Below are 17103 nucleotides of genomic sequence, written 5' to 3'. Positions count from 1 at the left end.
GCAGGAATGAGCAAGGATGGAGCAATGTTGGTAGACTGCTTGCCTAGAATGCATCAAGTTCTAGTTTGATCCAGAGCACTGGATAAACTAGGCATGGTGGTACACATCTATAAACCCAGAACTTGAGAGGCGGAGGCAGAGGATTAGAATACAAAGGTTATCCTTGGCTATCTAGTAAGTTCAAGGCGAGCCCGAGATATAGGAAACCCTGACCCCAACCCTCCCGTTCTCCACCCTCCTCCAAAAAGTAATGTGGGGTAAGAAGTGGTTGGGGAAGGATTCAGGTCTTAGAGATGTAGCTCATTGATAGAGAATGTCAGTTTTTCACAAGTGCTGGTGTTCCACGTGCTAGGCCTATAGTTCAATTACCCAGTACTCAAATCTTTTTAAAAAATAGTTCATGTCAATAAAAGATCTTCTGGTGGTATCTCTATCCCTGATCTCAAACTGTAGTACAGAGCAACAGTAATAAAAACTTTATGGTGCTGTCATAGAAACAGACTGGTGATCAATGGAATCAAATAAAAGTTCCAGAAGTAAACCCACACACCTAGATATACTTGATTTTTCACAAAGAAGCCAAAACCATACAATGAATAAAAGACAGCATCTTCAACAAATGGTGCTGGTCTAATTGGATGTCTACATGTAGAAAATGCAGTAGATCCATATTTAGCATGCTTCACAAAAATAAAGTCCAAGAGGATCAAAGACCTCAACATAAAACCAGATGCACTAAATCTGTTAGAACAAAAATTGGGTAAGAGCCTTAACCTCATTGGCACAGGAGACAACTTTCTGAACAGAACACCAACAGCGTAGGCTCTAAGATCTATCAAAAATGGGACCTCTTAAAACTGAAAAGGACAGGACACTGTAAAGGAAAGGACACTGTTGTCAGAAGAAAACGACAGTCTACAGAATGGGAAAGGATCTTTCCCAACCCTATATCTGACAGAGGGCTAATATCCAGAATATATGAAGAACTCAAAAAGTTAAAAAAGCAACAAATCAAGTAACCCAATTAAAAAATGGGGCATAGAGCTAAACAAAGAATTCTCAATAGAGGAATATCAAATAGCAGAGAAACACTTAAAGAAATGCACACAGTCCTTAGTCACCTGGGAAATGCAAATCAAAATGACCCTGAGATTCCATCTCACACCCATCAAAATGGCTAAGATTAAAAACTCAAGTGTCATCACATGCTGTCAAGGTTGTCGAGAAAAGAATCTCTCCTCCATTGCTGGTGGAAGTGCAAACTTGTACAACCATTTTGAAAATCAATCTGGTGCTTTCTCAGAAAACTGGGAATAGTGTTACCTCAGCTATACGACTGCCAGGCATATATTCAAAAGATGCTCCACCATACAACAAGGATATTTTGCTCAACTATGTTCATATCAGCTTATTCATAACTGCTAGAATCGGGAAACGACCAAGATGTCTCTCAACCAAAGAATGGATACAGAAATTGTGGTACATTTATACAGTGGAATACTACTCAGCTTTTAAAAACAAAGAAATCATGAAATTTGCAAGTAAATGGATGGATCTGGTAAAGATCATCCTGAGTGAGATAACCCAGATCCAGAAAGACATGCATGGTATATACTCACTTATAAGTAGGTATTAGCCATTTAATATAGGATAAACATACAAAAATCTACAGGCCTAAGGAAGCTAAACAACTAGGAGCACCCTAGGGAAGAGGCTTAATCCTCATTCAGAAAAGCAAATGGGATAGACATCAGACGTAGGAGAAGACAGGGAACAGGACAGGAGCCTTCCACAGAGGACCCCTGAAAGATGCTACCTATCACGGTATCGAAGCAGATGCTGAGACTCATAGCCAAACTTTGGGCAGAGTGCAGGGAATCTTATGGATGAAGGGGGAGACAGAAAGTCCTGGCAGGAACAGGAGCTCAACAAGGAGGACAACATAGCCAAAAAATCTGGGCTTATGGGGTCCTGCACAGACTGATAAATCAACCAAGAACTATGCATGGAGAGAACCTAAATCTCCTGCTCAGATGTAACCCATGGGCAGCTCAGTCTCCATGTCGGTTTCCTAGTATGGGCAGGAGGGGCTGTCTCTGACATGGATTCTGTCAGAGACAGGGTCACCTCCCTGTGGTGAGCTCTTAAGTAGGCCAAGGAGAAAGAGGATCCAGCCAGTCCTAATGAGACCTGATAAGGTCAGATCTTAGGGAAGAAGGACCTCCTCTATCAGTGGACTAAAGGAGTGACATAGAGGAGAAGAAGGAGGGAAGGTGGGACTGGAAGGAGACGAGGGAGGGGGCTAACAGCAGGGATAAAAAGTGAATAAATTGTAATAAATAATAATAATAAAGAAAAATGGAAAAATTAAATAAAAAATAGCTCATGAGTAAATACTGTCTCAGAAAACTACATATTATGACATTGTTGAAACAAGTTCAACATATTTTACTAAAGGCATATAAAAGCTTAGATAAAATAAAAATAATGAAATCCTCATATTTTCCTTACATAGGACCTAAGTTAAGTTTTTTTTTTCACAATAAATACTTAAGATTTTATGACATTCTTACTTCATACGGTATCAAAGCACTTTTCACTTTCATCTATTTTTAGGAAGAATATTTTTGCATTTACAAACATTCCCATGTATTCTCCCTACCTTCATGTTGAAGAAGTGTTCTTTCTACAGCACTGTTAGATGGAGCCACATCGATAGGCCGCAAAAGTTCCATGTTCTTGGCATTGATATCTGCGCCAAATTCTAGCAATAAGTTCACAATTTCAGTACTCGGTTGTTGAGCAGCAGCATGTAGTGGAGTGTCCCAGAACTTGCCTTTATGGACATCAGCCCCTATACGTAAACAGTTAGAAATTATATAGAAGCAGTTATTACGTGAGTAGGTACCTTTGTAAGTTAAAAAAAAAGGAAGACAACTTGGGGAAGGGTACAAAATGGACCTGTATTATTCTCAAATACTTTTATGGATATGTTTTCTGACATCTAGAAAGATGTCAGAATAGAGAGATTCATAATTTTGAAGGGGTACTTATTTCTTATTATTGTGTGTGTGTGGTCTAGATGTGTGTGCAGGTGTGTATGCCACAGGACAACTTCAAGGATTCAGTTCTCTCCTTCCGTCTTCATATTGTATCCAGGGATAAAACTCAGATCATGAGGCTTACAAGGAAAGAATCTTTACCCCACTGAACCATCTTACCAGCTTAAATGCATGATTAAGTTCTCACATACCTATTTTTACCCTAGGTAATAGCTCTTAAAGTTATTTGGAAAAATAACACTTTCAGTTAAGGCGTAAAAGTAATGGGTTTCTTTGAAAACTCGTGTGTGTGAATCATTTAGCTAAAATGTATATAGATTTGCCTGTCGATTTTCACTTGTGTAGCTTCTGTAGCAGAAAACCACTTTCATGATATCTGCATACAAAGTCAAACTTTTGAAATGTTTTCACCAAAAATCATAACCCTATACAGGCAAAATTCTCTATTGTCTAGTTATTCATCTTATAACTTACAACTTAAAACATCTTACAACTCTGGATCACAAGAGTAATTCAATGCCTGTGTAATAGGCAGATTATATTTACACTGTGAAAGTATAATTATACCACTGTCTAGTATATAAATGTCCAGAAACCAAGAAATGCCTACGAATAAAAATCATACATTCTTTCTAAGTTTCTGATAGTTTGTAAAATTATCTATCCCAGCAAGGATCAGTTTACCATAAGTTCCTTCATAGCTCTCTTGCTACTTTCAACTTCCATAGAAAATGTAAGCTTTCAGTAGTTTTTAAACAAATATAAAATGTTTAATGCAGAAATGTTTCTTGGCCAAATTTCCATAAAGAAATCATAAACTTCATTGAACTTATCAGTTTTGTCAGAGCAAAGGGGACTGAAAATAACAACCAGTCAACCATTGCAAACAGCAATATTTCAGTGTTTTTCTTTTAATTTTTTAAGATGTATTTTTTTTATTATTTATACAACATTTTGCCTGCATGTATGCCTACACACCAGAAGAAGGCACCAGATCTCACTATAGATGATTGTGAGCCACCATGTGATTGCTGGGAATTGAACTCGGGACCTCTGGAAGAACAGCCTGTGCTGTTAACCTCTGAGACATTTCTCCAGCCCATTTCAAATTTCTTTAACATATGTTAAAGTATTTGGTGAAAAAAAAATTTAGAAAAATGAAGAGTGATAGAGTATTAACTTTATTGGTTATACTAAGTTTATGGGCAATTTGTCTAGAAAATAATAATCTATCAATATTAACAGAACTCATGTTTAAGACTATGTGCAATATGAATAAAATAGTGAACAGAGGCCCTGCCTGTAAGACATTTATAGGTCAGCTAAGATAATGTGAGTGATACATAAAGCAGTTGCTGAAATTACTTGTGTGAATATAGCAGAATCAAATGATAGCTGCAAAAACAATTCACAATATTAAGACCTAGTGTCTCCTTCATGCATATTCTTAGGATCTATCACATGACAGAGGCATTCTTCTTGGGAAAATAGATGATGAGGGAAAGCACGAACCATCCTGAAGGAGTTCCTAGCTCTAATGTGGGGGAGACCACCATCATATGAATGGGTTAGGATTGTTGCTCATGGAGCACAAGCTGACTTTGAGGAAGTTAGTCATTTCATGTAAGTGGAGAAGGTAATCAGCCTTTTCAAGTAACAGGACAGAAAGTACAAAGCCAGGGACAGTCCATGCGCTTTTATGGTTGGTAGGCAATAAGGGTATCCAAGTACTTAGCATCCCTAAATGTTTATAAGATTTGTTTTTATATACATAGCAACATTATATTCAGTCTGGAGAATCTTAATTTTATGAATGATGAGCAGGAAAGGCTTTCAACTCAGTTAATGTAACAAATGCGTATTGATGACCCAGAGGCAGCCCATACAGAGTGTGTTTACCAATCTATGACCTTTGAAGTATTCTCATGAAGTATATGTTTCCTTAATAGGTTGTATATGCATAAGTGAAAATGTTTACAATAAGAACGTTTTAGCAATGAGATGTTACTTTTAAAAGAAGCTGATTTTGGTGAACACATAATCATCTACATATATAGATAGAATAGAATAGTACCAGCATAAAGAAGCTTCCAGATGCAGTGAAACTGCTGTGACATACAAGCTACATAAAGAGGAGTCCCCAAGTGAGGAATGTCTTGGTCAACATCTATGCCCCAGGCTATCAAAATGTCGAGGCATTCATGGTAACCTGCCAACACAAAGAAAAGACACCATTACTTTTTATTAATACTCTTCCCTTGAACATGCACCTCCAACTCGTGTTTACAACAGGAGTATAATTCATTGAAAGACAAATAGGGCTGTGCACATCCAGAGATATTTTCATTTTATAACTTAAACCTGTTAACAAACCTTTACTGGCAGCCTCGTGTGTTGGAGATGGAAAACAGGACTCGAGTTGAGCTTTGGCACCATATTCCAAAAGGAGTTCTGCACAGCAGGCGCTGCCTTGTGAGCATGCATTGAACAAGGGAGTCACACCATCTATTGTGATTGCGTTTACCTAAATGAAACCCAAAACCTGAGAATGAGATTCAAAAATCAGGCAAGACTAAAGAACTTGTTTATGCGGTACCAAAAGTTCTATGGTTTGCTAATGTGGAGCATGAATATGACAATGTGCATTTACTTCATACATTTACATCAATGAACAAAGCTTTAAACCTTCAAGAGATAAGTAGAAACATGATGTGGAAGGAAAGTCATAGGAATGGGCACCTTACTGTTGAAATTCATTGAAAAACCAATATTCAAGCATAGAACCTAAATAAATACAACAGGAAGAAAAAATGTTGAGCTCAAGTAAGTCGAGTAATAGTGAAGGAAACAACAGGGCTACTTGACTAATGACGTTTGAATATGGTCTATTGGTTCTATTCTGAGATATCACGGTGCGTGTGTGCGTGTATGTGTATGTCTGTCTGTATGTATGCATATATGTATGTATGTGTTTTGAGAGGATCTCGTGTCACCTGAGCTAGTTTCCAACATAGGATGATCTTCAACTCATTCCCCTGCCTCAAAGGATCATGCTCATCTTGTTATTTTGATTCATGAAAACAGAAAATCTAGAGAGCCTCAGTGCACTACTCTACACAGTGACTGAGAATCCTTTGCAAGAGTGTCCTGAGGAGGCTGAGGCGATTCTAGGGCACCGTTTGTATTGTTACATTTTCAACACCGCCATGAAAGAAGGAAAAGGAAGGAAAACGAGAACTTGGCTTCTGTTGGTCAGCAGATGTGAAATTTCTACTTTACTGTTTAAACTTACGTTAGCCCCAGCTTCCAGAAGGGTCCTTGCACATGCCACATGATCACCTAGGCAGGCCTCATGGAGTGGGGTGACATGGTCTATCGTTACTGCATTTACATTGTGGCCCTGCAGAGAGAAGAGAAGGTATATATCATCCCAGTAAATGTCGCAGGGACTGTTTACAAGATCAAAGAGTCCAGCCAATTGGTTTCTGGTTCAGCACTTGAACCAGTCAGCTATCAAAACTCCTTAACCCCTTCTCCTAGTTACATACCATACACAGGTTAGGTTACTATGATGTCACCTGGCCATTTCTAGAACTCTGTAATTTCAGCTAATCATTAGCCAGTCTTCAAGTCAGCTTTTTTTAAAGCTTTTCTGCATGTGTGATTATAAAATCAGGGATCAAGTTTTAATAAATTGCTTTATAAATGCTCTTCTAAATAGTTATTCACTTAATAGCTAAGATTAAGTTATACAGTAAGGTTAAGAACTATGTCTTCAAAATTAGACTTGTGGTTAAAGCCTGATCCACATAATAATCATGGAAATTTGAACAAATGCTTTGAGTTCTAAGTTTTACAGGGGTCATGAAAGTTAAAAGGGATAATACTTTTACAGCAATAAATGTAATTATCAGTGGGTGGAAAGTTAAAGGGGATAATACTTTTACAGCAATAAATGTAATTATCTCTTATGTAAATAAGAGATTACATTCTATTCTAACTTAATAAACACTGTGTTTCAACTCAGCTTACAAGATGAGGTTAAGTCATAGGAAATTATTAGGATGCAAGATTCTTTGGCTTCTGGGAGATTATTAGTAATTCATTGCCCATTATTGATCATTTTACTAAGAACTTTACATGATGTTTCAAGGCAAGATCCTCCCAATATAGTACTGAGTACCAGATGCTGTAACCCAGGAGCACATGAAGGCTCAGGCATAGACAAGTGACACTGCATTGTTGCTAGCCTGTTGAGTTTTTTTTAATTTAATTTAATTTTTTTTACAATTCATTCATTATATATATATCCCGACTGAAGCTCCCCTTCCCCCTCAACTAACAATCCTCTTCTTTTCCCTCTTCATCTTTTCCAAGACCTTGAGTTTCTAGTAAGCAGTTTGTTGTGAGGAGCTGCTGTTACACCCTAGTGTGACCAGAGAATGGAAGCACACGAGAGGGCCCTGTGGGAGACTCTCCCTCTCCCTGGCTGGCATGTCTTTGCAGAGGAGACACATTGAGAAACACAGGGACTGCCTTCCTCTGAGAGCATGATGTGACTCTCTCCAAGAGATTATCCTTTGAAACCACTGACCTTTTTATTCAGGTCCTCCCCCAACCATGGAGTGATGAGCAGAACAGTCACATGGCTGTCACAGGACTGGACACTCCACGGGAACACCTTGGACACGTCTTCATGTTACAGGTGAGAAAATGAAACTAGGGGTAGGATGTGGCTGCCTCAAGTGTCAGGTATTGTTCCAACTAGGTTGTTAAGAACCTCCCTTTCTCATAGCCATCTGAGAAATTCCTTCTGGTGTGACACTGCGAATCATTACTGCCCCCATACGAGTATACACTACAGTCAGACAGGAGCTGAAAATATGTAATGCACTGATCTGAGCTAGGTCACTTTCTGTTTGCAGGAGTCAGTGCTTTTCTTTCTTCCTCTGCTTACTCTGATGAAGTAGGCAAGTGTAGAAATGAATGTTCTGCTGCCTTACCGGGCAGTTCAGCATAATATTTCACAAACTATCACAATGTAAAATATGCTGTTTCTACATCTGATCTTTGGAGATATTATATGACTGAACTAAATCTACACTTAGCTGTACTACTACACAAAATTGAGCATATTTAGAGTGCTTAATAAATAATGTAAATAAAATTACTAATTAATATCACTAATTAATTAAAAGCACTAATTAATATCGTTATTAATAGCCAAATATACTATAAGAGAAACTTGAAATAGAAAGAAAGAACATTATAACAAAAGATTCATGAACAAATTTCAAGATTTCAAATTTCATGTCTTGTCTAATTCAAGTTAGAATAAAGGAGCAGTATTAACACTTGAGAAAGTTTATTGCTCTTGAATGGATTTGTTTTGACTGTGTTCTATGATAATGGGAAGGGAGCTTATTTTGAAGTACAATGTAAAAGTTTACTTGTGATAATAATGTCCTCAGAGCAAGAAGGCGACCTTGACTTGCAGCTTCATGCAGTGGTGATCGATCTGCCCAGGATCCTGTCAAGAATGACAACAAAATCGTGTGGGTCAATGTAAACTTTATTAGGTTCAATCAGTTCCAATATAATATAAATTATTTACTTGCAGCATTTAACAAGGTGACTCGGTTATTGTTCCCATATCTTAGGAAACACCTGAAAGATCCAGCTAGTGAGCCTGTGAATCAAGATAGCAGGATATGTTCTAGAATTTACTTACTTTAGACTTAGAATATCTATTGTATTTTCAACTAAGGAGGATTGGTCACAAAAAAAGTTCCAAAGTTGGGACTACATGCTTTCCCCTATATAACCAAAATCATATTTATTTACTGTATTTTCAGCAGTGCTAGCAGTGGATTCATGTCTTCACATTCTGAGCCTGTTCCATCACCTCTCGTAACCTCAGACCTCAAACCATCCTAGTCCTGATGTGCATGAGATACAACATGTTGCTAAGAAGGTCAAGTAGCTGAGCCCCAAGTCTGAAACATGATACAGCCTATATAGGTCCTTGAAAGGGTTATCAAAATGACACAGAGTCAACTATTTTTCAAAACACAACAACATTGTCAACAGCTCATTGGTAGATCATTCATTCTCTATGTATTTGGTGTGGATAGGCCAAGGCACTTAGCACCCAACCTAGATGTCATGGCTCCACATTTCCTCTTCTCAGGTATCTCTTATACACCACCAGCCAGGAAAGGTAGTCTTCTTGCATGAAGTCTTCTCTCCTCCTTCCAAGAGAGACATCAACTGCTCCAACTCTCTCTCCCTGTGGTCACTCTAGCAGTTATAAAGGATGCTGGGTCCATTCATCATGATTTTCCTGAAATTAAAATTTTCCTGTCCTGCCTCTGTTCATTTACTTTACTGGATATTTTAGATAATATCAGAGGTTTTAATGTGATTAAATAAGCAGCGTGGGATTACACAGATTCCAGAAAACAATTATTTAGATAATTTTTAAGAAATGAAAGCAACACTGACTAAAGAAAAAATATTTATAAAATAGAATGATTATGGATACTAATATCTTCCTTCCTCTCTGCTCTTCTTCCCTTGTTAAATCCAAAGGATTTATCATTCTTAAGGCTGATGATTACTATTACTACATAGATTGATATACTCACTTGAATATCCATCAAAAATGCAAGTTCTAAGAAATACCTAACTGAGATTTGTTTAAATAAATTATGAAACTATTGGAGATACAAGTACAGAAGAATGCTGAGTTTTAGAAGTATTTCACCATTTCTACCTTTTCAAGAAGTCAGAAATCTATGTGATTCTACCTATGATTTAGTATTATAATCTTGTCACAAGCTTGACCAGAACCCGATAAATGATATCCAAATAATTCCACTAACCAAAGTCTGGATACATGTGACAAGGAAAATAAGTGAACACATGAGTATGACACAGAGGTTTCCTTGAGGTTACCTACCAATCAACAATGTCTTTATATCTAGTGGCTTAAGAGTGTTTTATTGAAAATATAATTATTGAGGTAGAGGGGAAAGAGTACAGTTTTCCTTTACTGTTGATGTGTAAGTCATGGCGGAAATAGTTAATGCTAAATAGGCTCACTATGTGTACGACACTAGTCTAAACACTTTTCATGTACTCTAAACACTTTATATGTATGTACTTCCACATACATGCAAACTGATCTACACCCAGGCACATAACACACACACACACACATTCAAAGAAAGAAAGGAAAGAAGGAAGAAAGGAAGAAAGAAAGAAAGAAGGAAGGAAAGAAAAGAAAGAAGAAAGAAAAGAGAAAGGAAAAGACAAGAAAAGAAAAGAAAAGAAGAAAAGAAAAGAAAAGAAAGAAAGAAATTTGATGGCTGGTGAAGTGGCTCAGCAGGTAAGGGTTCTTGTCAACCTCAGTAGGATCCCTGGAACCCACGTGATGGATGGAGAAAACCAATTCCACTAGTTGTCTTCTAACCTCCATATATGTGCTGTGACCTAGATTCCAAGATAAAATGTAATCATACACATTTGTTCACTAAACACTTTAATGCAAAATGAAATGGTGGAGAAAATGTAGATCAGTGCTTACAGTGGAACACTCAAGCAAGAAAATGTTAGCTTTCAAAGTAGACTGCATATTGAGAAGTACTACACTCAGTTTCATCACCGGAGAGGTAGAAAGTCACTGAGTTTCAAATAATCAATGCTTAGATATATGACTGAATTCAATCGTTTATAATATTGATGTTAGGTTTTCAGTTTCCATTTAATGCTGTGATAAAATTCAGTATTTTTCAAAATTATCCTAAAGACAGATGCCAAACGATACGATTCGACCTCATTCTGACTCCCTTTTTTTTCTCACCGTTGCTAGCTACCAAGACAAGCAGATGTTGAGATTGGTAAAGGCCTAGAAAAATGACCTTTGAAGTTTATTTTAGGCCCAAATCTTTCCAGCATTGTAAAAGCCTTCAAGAAACAACCGAACTAACAAGGTTTGCAGCTGAGGGCCCCTCCACAGCTCTCCCAGGAAGCTCTCCTCTGAATTCTAATGTTCCATTCACTAGAGTGACTGTGCTGAAGTTCAGAACAGCTGCTCCCATTTTTGCCGAAATACGTAACTGCATTACCGTTTTTCTTTCTGGATGAGTCGATTATGATACATACATATATAAATACACAAATTAAAAAGTCAAAAAAATGAATCAGTCTATTAAAGAAATAATTTATAAATATGCATCCACCCTATAGAAAAATTATTTGTTAGCCAGGTCCCAGATAAATAAATAAATACGTCAATAAACTAACCAATCTATTAAAGAAATAATTATAAATATGCTCTCCCCCCTATACAAAAGTTTTTTGTTAGCCAGGCAGTGATAGCGCACACATTTAACACCAGCATTGGGGGCCATGTCAGGCAGATCTCTGAGTTGAGGCCACCCTGGTCAACAGAGTAAGTTCCAGGACAGCAAGGGCTACACAGAGAAACCCTCTCTTGAAAAGCAAACAAACACAAACCAAAAAATTATTTGTTTTAAATTCCACTTGACTAACTCCCAAACAGCCTCACATCACTTGCTTTGTCTAATTTCTTATATTTCTGTAATTAATCTTAGTAACATGAGAATCAAAGGCTGTTAGATCATGTTCCAATTTCTGTTTCAACATGGTTTTACCCATTCCTGCTTTTCTCTGTCAATATCAGAAATGTAGCAACTACAAGTTACAAATATCTATTCAAATATATTTAATGTTAAGTATCATACTTTTCTGTATGGACATGAATTATATTATTTTTATATGCTTTTTCCAAGATCAAACAAGACATAAATATCTTCACATATAGCTAATTTGCAATCTTTCAACCTTTGCACTTTGAGGATAAAGGGCAATAAAATCCTTACTTGAAAAATATTCAGCTTAACTCATCAAGCTCAATTATCAGCACAAAATTGTTTTTACAAAATATCTGTTACTTTCATCATATTGCTACGGTCTGTGGCACTCTGCAGGGGTGACGGTCTATATTTAGAAACAGCACTAGTTCCCAGACATCTAGTTTATTATTACATGGTGAGAGCCTGCTCCGCTTGGTAAATATCACATCACAAGATAAAAACATTCATAGCTTAATATCTATACACATACAGTTTTATAAAGATCTATACCATACCTAAGTCACCATCTCCCCAGGGCACTTCAAGCCAGCCACTGCTGAGGTAAATCCGACTCATCTTTTTTTAGTAGCATTAAAAAAAAAAAAAAAATCACTTGTCATTACTAGCTGTGTTCCGCCATTTTAAGAAGCTCAAAGCTCTTTGTAATATGATGACTTCTTATTTGTTTTTTTTTTCTCACTAATTGCCCTCTTTGAGAAATAGTAACCCTAACTTATTTTTATACTTAAGACTATGGATCCTGTCTTGAAATGAAAGCATTTTACTTTTACTTCTGTCCCTGGCTACAGTGGGATCATGTTGTTATTTAAATAGTCTTTGACTGTTCAAACTTTAGCTCCATCAATGAAGTGACTTATAGATTCACTTAAGAGTGAAGGATGGAAACAAAAAAAAAAAGGAGTCAAGGATGTAGAGAATGGGGGACTTGTGGGTTTGGATACTGCTCTTTTTGTTGTTGTTGTTAATATTTTCCCAGATAGTAATTGCATCACACTTACCCTACAAAGAAACTGTAAGCAAGTGAGTATCAGTGACATTTTCACAAAACTTTTCCATTTTGTTGGGAAGCATTAAAGATTTTTATAGCTCCCTTAGTTTTAAATTCTTAAGTCAACCTTGTTCTTTGCAATGGGTGTGGATTCACTACGAATCCAAGGTAACAAGTTTAGGACCACAGCTGACTAGAATCCTTTGTAAAACTCTGTAATTTCACAATTTAAAGAAGTCCCCAAACATATGTAAGCTCCAGCCACAACAGATTTTGGTCCATCCTTTCTCACACAAGTTTACAAACAAGTCACCAGGTACTTGATGAGGTATGTTGTGTGCCTTCAACAAACCAGATTAACAGAAATTCCTGAGGATGTGCTTACTTGAAGGGAAGTAATATGCTGTCAAAACCAGTGTCTTCAGGAACCGAGACTGACCTCATTGTTCTATCTTGTCTCCTCTCTGAAAATTTCCTTACCATAATGTTAACCTAGATTTAGCTAAACTCTCCATTGCTGCAGAATGGCCTACTAAATTACGTTAACATGCAACTTACTATAGTTAATTTCTTATTGTTCACCATGAGTAATTCATTATCTCATAAGGCAACCCATACCTATGGGGCTGGACAGAAATAGAAAAGCTAAGGAAAAGAATAAAACAAACAACAACAACAACAAAAAAGTTACAGTTCATCTTAATGAAACGAACTGAATGTTCAGTTTCTTCACTGGTTTGTTTCTTCTATAAATATCTCAGAAATCAAGGGAAATGACTTTGAAGATCTTTCTCAGAAAAAAAAAAAAAGCTTAATTTGAGGCAGATAATCTAATCACACCAGGCAACCACTATAGCTCAGTGGTGCCTCCAGGAGAGCATGCTGCACTTGGATGTCAGATATTCTTGCTTTCAAAATCAAGTATGCATATGTAACAACCTGTGTGACCTTTGTCAGCACCTCGGGTTTTTATAACTGCAAATGCAAATATAATACTACCTCCTTCGTGGGATTAAGCTCAGTGTTAAGAAAGTACTTAGCTTAGTGCTATACATATTTAAATAAAACTTTTATAAAAAAGCATTTTCATGTTTCTTCCCCCAAGAACTTTTAGATGCACATTAGTTTTTAATAAAAAAGTTAAAATTTATTCCTAGTTCCTGAAATCCTCCAAACAGAAGATAATATTTAATCATATAAGAAAATGAAAAATTTACAGAAAATAGTTAATACCCACTGCTGAGTTTATTAGAATCAAAGAAAGTTACATAATTATACCCAACTGACTTCACGTCAGTTTATCTTTAGAGCATAATTATAAATGATCATAGATCCCACTGGTTTCTCCTCAGCAGTCTGATCACAGTTGGGACTGGTAGATGTTAGTGGTCACTTTTATGATTCCTGATTAAAATATTACACAAAGCCAATGAAATTAAACAATAAATTTTATTTGAAAGCCAAATAGCAAGGTTATACTTTGGTCTTTTCTTCTTAAAATGTTATTAAAATTTTTTCATATAATATATTTTGATCATATTCTTTCACTTTCTGCATTTGCCAACTCTTTCCAGACCCACCCCACCTAATACCTCCCCACCTAATTTCATGTTTCCCCACTCCCCTTCGAATAAAAAAGCCAAAAAAAAAAAAACAGGTTTAAAAAAAGCAAAGCACAAAACAAAACAACAACAACAAAAAACAAACCAATGTCAAAATTGAAACAAAAATCTTAATAAAACAAAAACACCAAAACCAAAAGCACACACAGAAACCATGGAGACTATCTGGGAGCTGGAGAGATAGTTCAGTGGTTAAGAGCATTTGTTCTTGCAGAAGACTCTGTTTGGTTCCCAACACCCACATGGTGGTCCACAGGCACCCATAACTGCAGTTTCAGAATATAAAACTGCCTCTTCTGATCCCCAGTGTCACCAGAACCTGCCCGTGGTGTACACACATACATGCACAGAAAAGTCTCATCACTTACAAACACAAAACAAATGTTAAAAAGTATTTAATGTTATACTGTGACATGAGCTTTTGGTATTAATGAGCTTATGAGTAAATAATTACATTATTAAGAGATTAGTATCATGTAAACAAGCAGCCAGCAGTGTGAAGTTTCTCATGGATTGTATTCATCACACAGTGCCATTTTGATTCCCTTCTCTTTGTTATTTGTGAGTAAATGTCAGGATTGCCTAAGCAAATACAGTGGGGTATGGTTTTGGCATGGTATTTCAGTTTGATCACCAGCTCCGAATTGTTTTTCTCACCGTGAATACCTCTTACAAGAAACAAATTAGCTCCATACAATGAACAGAAGAAAGAAAAATAACTTAAGATTATGGATCATTGTAACATCTACCCCTTTTTATGTATAATCCAGAAGTGAGATAAACAGATAAGGAATGGACAAATCATCAAGCGTATATGGGCAACTCTACAATCTAGGAGCCTGCCTGATTCCTCTCATTAACCTAGTGCCCTCATTGGAGCATTTGTCCAGATAATGTTTTGACTTCTCAAACCAGTCTTAAAAGCAAACTCATTGTTTTCTTTAAAGCAGTTACTTTTTCTTTTGTTTCTTCACTGGTTTAAATAGAATTATCATACCACCAAGTGGCCAAAGTAACAGTCTTAAAGTCAAGCCTCTGAGTTTCCAGAACCTCGTGTGCATTGTTGTTTTGTTTCTTCGAGAGGAATCAGCTCTTACTGTCTCAGATGTTTTCTTTTCATCACCTCCTCTCTATGTTGGATCCTTGTTGTCCAAAGCTAAGACTCTGTGCCTCTCTTCATTAACTCTTGAGATTTTTACCAGTTCCCCGAGTATAAATAACACCAACAGGTTGGGTACCTAATTATGTATCTCCTACCAGCCCTCTCTTCTAAATTTGAGACTTCATTTCCAGCTGGCTATTGAACTTCTTCATTTAGATGTCTAAGCAGCCAATTCAACTTCAGTGATTTCATGAATTGAAGCCCCTAAAGACCCACTGATGCTAAATGTCAATTCTACCTACCCAGTATTCATGATTATTTTAAATAAGCATTTAAAATTGACTGTTCACACTGCTTTGAATTTGTTTGGGGTTTTGTCTTCAAGGATTTTAGAAAGTGGATCACCCTGTAGTCCAGGCTATACCGGAATTCTTTAGGTAGCTCAGTCTAGCCTTAAACGCACAACAATCATCCTACCTCAGCTTCCAGTAGGCGAAGATTAAAGAAGTCATCTACCATGCCAGTACCCTGTTTCATTTAATTATGTTGGTCATTGTTTCATATCACAAAATAAAATCCTGTAACATTTTACATAACTACTATATAATAGACATAATTTATGATAGCCATATTACTACTTACCTCATCATTTATAAACTAATGGTTAACACACTTTTTATTATATTTAATTATTTAAAGTGTATCTCTGTGTGTATATGTAAGTGTATCACACATACGTTCAGGTCACCAGATGTGGATAAATGTCAGAGAACAACTTGGAGGAGACATTTCTGTCTCTCTATGTAGGTTCTAAGAATCAAACTCAGTTTGGCAAGCTTGGCTAGGGGGCATGCACCTTTTCCCTCTAAACCATTTTTATGGCTATAAACATCACTCACACATTGGTTATCCCAATTGTTTATCTCCAGACCAATCTTTTCATCTCAACTTGAAATTTCATTTACAACTTAGATAACTAAATAGGAAATCCAATATAACTGAACTAGTGATTTGAAACCCTTAAAAATCTCCCTGAGACTCATACTCCAACCAAGGACTATCCGTGGAGATAACCTAAAACCCTGACAATGCAGCCACTTCTGATGAGAACTGATAGACTAAGATCAGAAAGGAGAGGAGGACCTCCCCTATCAATGGACTTGGGGAGGGGCATGCATGCAGAAGTGGGGGGAGGGTGGGACCGGGAGGGGAGGAGGGAGGGGCTTATGGGGGAATACAAAATGAATAAAGTGTAATTAATAATAAAAAAACTCCCTATTGGTAAATCATAATTCTACCTATCTATAATTTTGCTGACCCTCAAATGGATTTTAGATTTAGGTAATCAACAGATTTATTTACCTTTGTAAATACCCTACACATAGATGCTTAGGATAAATTCATAAAATTTTGATCCCTGCCATCAAACGACCTCCATCATGACTAGACTTATTTATATTCATATTAACAGTGCTAGAAAATTCTGGCACTCAATCTAATAGAAATTTGCCAAGTCTTGCTTTTTTTTTTTTTTTTCTCAAAACAGGCCATTTCCTATTTATCATAATTTCAGTATGTTTAAAGTAAGTCAAAGACCATTTATCAAAACTAGATTTGGAACATACTTTTATAACTTACTTTCAACCTC

General features: G+C 36.7%; 1 protein-coding gene across 2 annotated transcripts in view; it reads right to left on the bottom strand.

Annotated features, from left to right (window-relative positions):
• Positions 1–17103, bottom strand: part of Asb5 (ankyrin repeat and SOCS box containing 5) — a 42277-nt gene that overhangs the window by 794 nt on the left and 24380 nt on the right. Inside the window, exons 1-6 of one of the 2 annotated variants that reach the window (XM_055593620.1) lie at positions 12238–12298; positions 8513–8592; positions 6355–6462; positions 5436–5586; positions 5137–5271; positions 2663–2854 (exon numbers count right to left, since the gene is read on the bottom strand). In XM_055593620.1, coding sequence (XP_055449595.1) covers positions 2663–2854; positions 5137–5271; positions 5436–5586; positions 6355–6462; positions 8513–8592; positions 12238–12298 — 727 coding nt within the window. Of the gene's footprint in view, positions 1–2662; positions 2855–5136; positions 5272–5435; positions 5587–6354; positions 6463–8512; positions 8593–12237; positions 12299–17103 lie in introns of those variants that run through there. The other variant, XM_055593619.1, reaches the window with a different exon arrangement.

The sequence above is a fragment of the Psammomys obesus genome, unplaced genomic scaffold, assembly GCF_907164565.1.
Source record: "Psammomys obesus unplaced genomic scaffold, mPsaObe1.curated_primary_1811, whole genome shotgun sequence".
Classification (NCBI taxonomy): Eukaryota; Metazoa; Chordata; class Mammalia; order Rodentia; family Muridae; genus Psammomys; species Psammomys obesus.
Note: the sequence above shows the minus strand (reverse complement) of the source record. Positions and strands in the feature narration are given on the sequence as shown.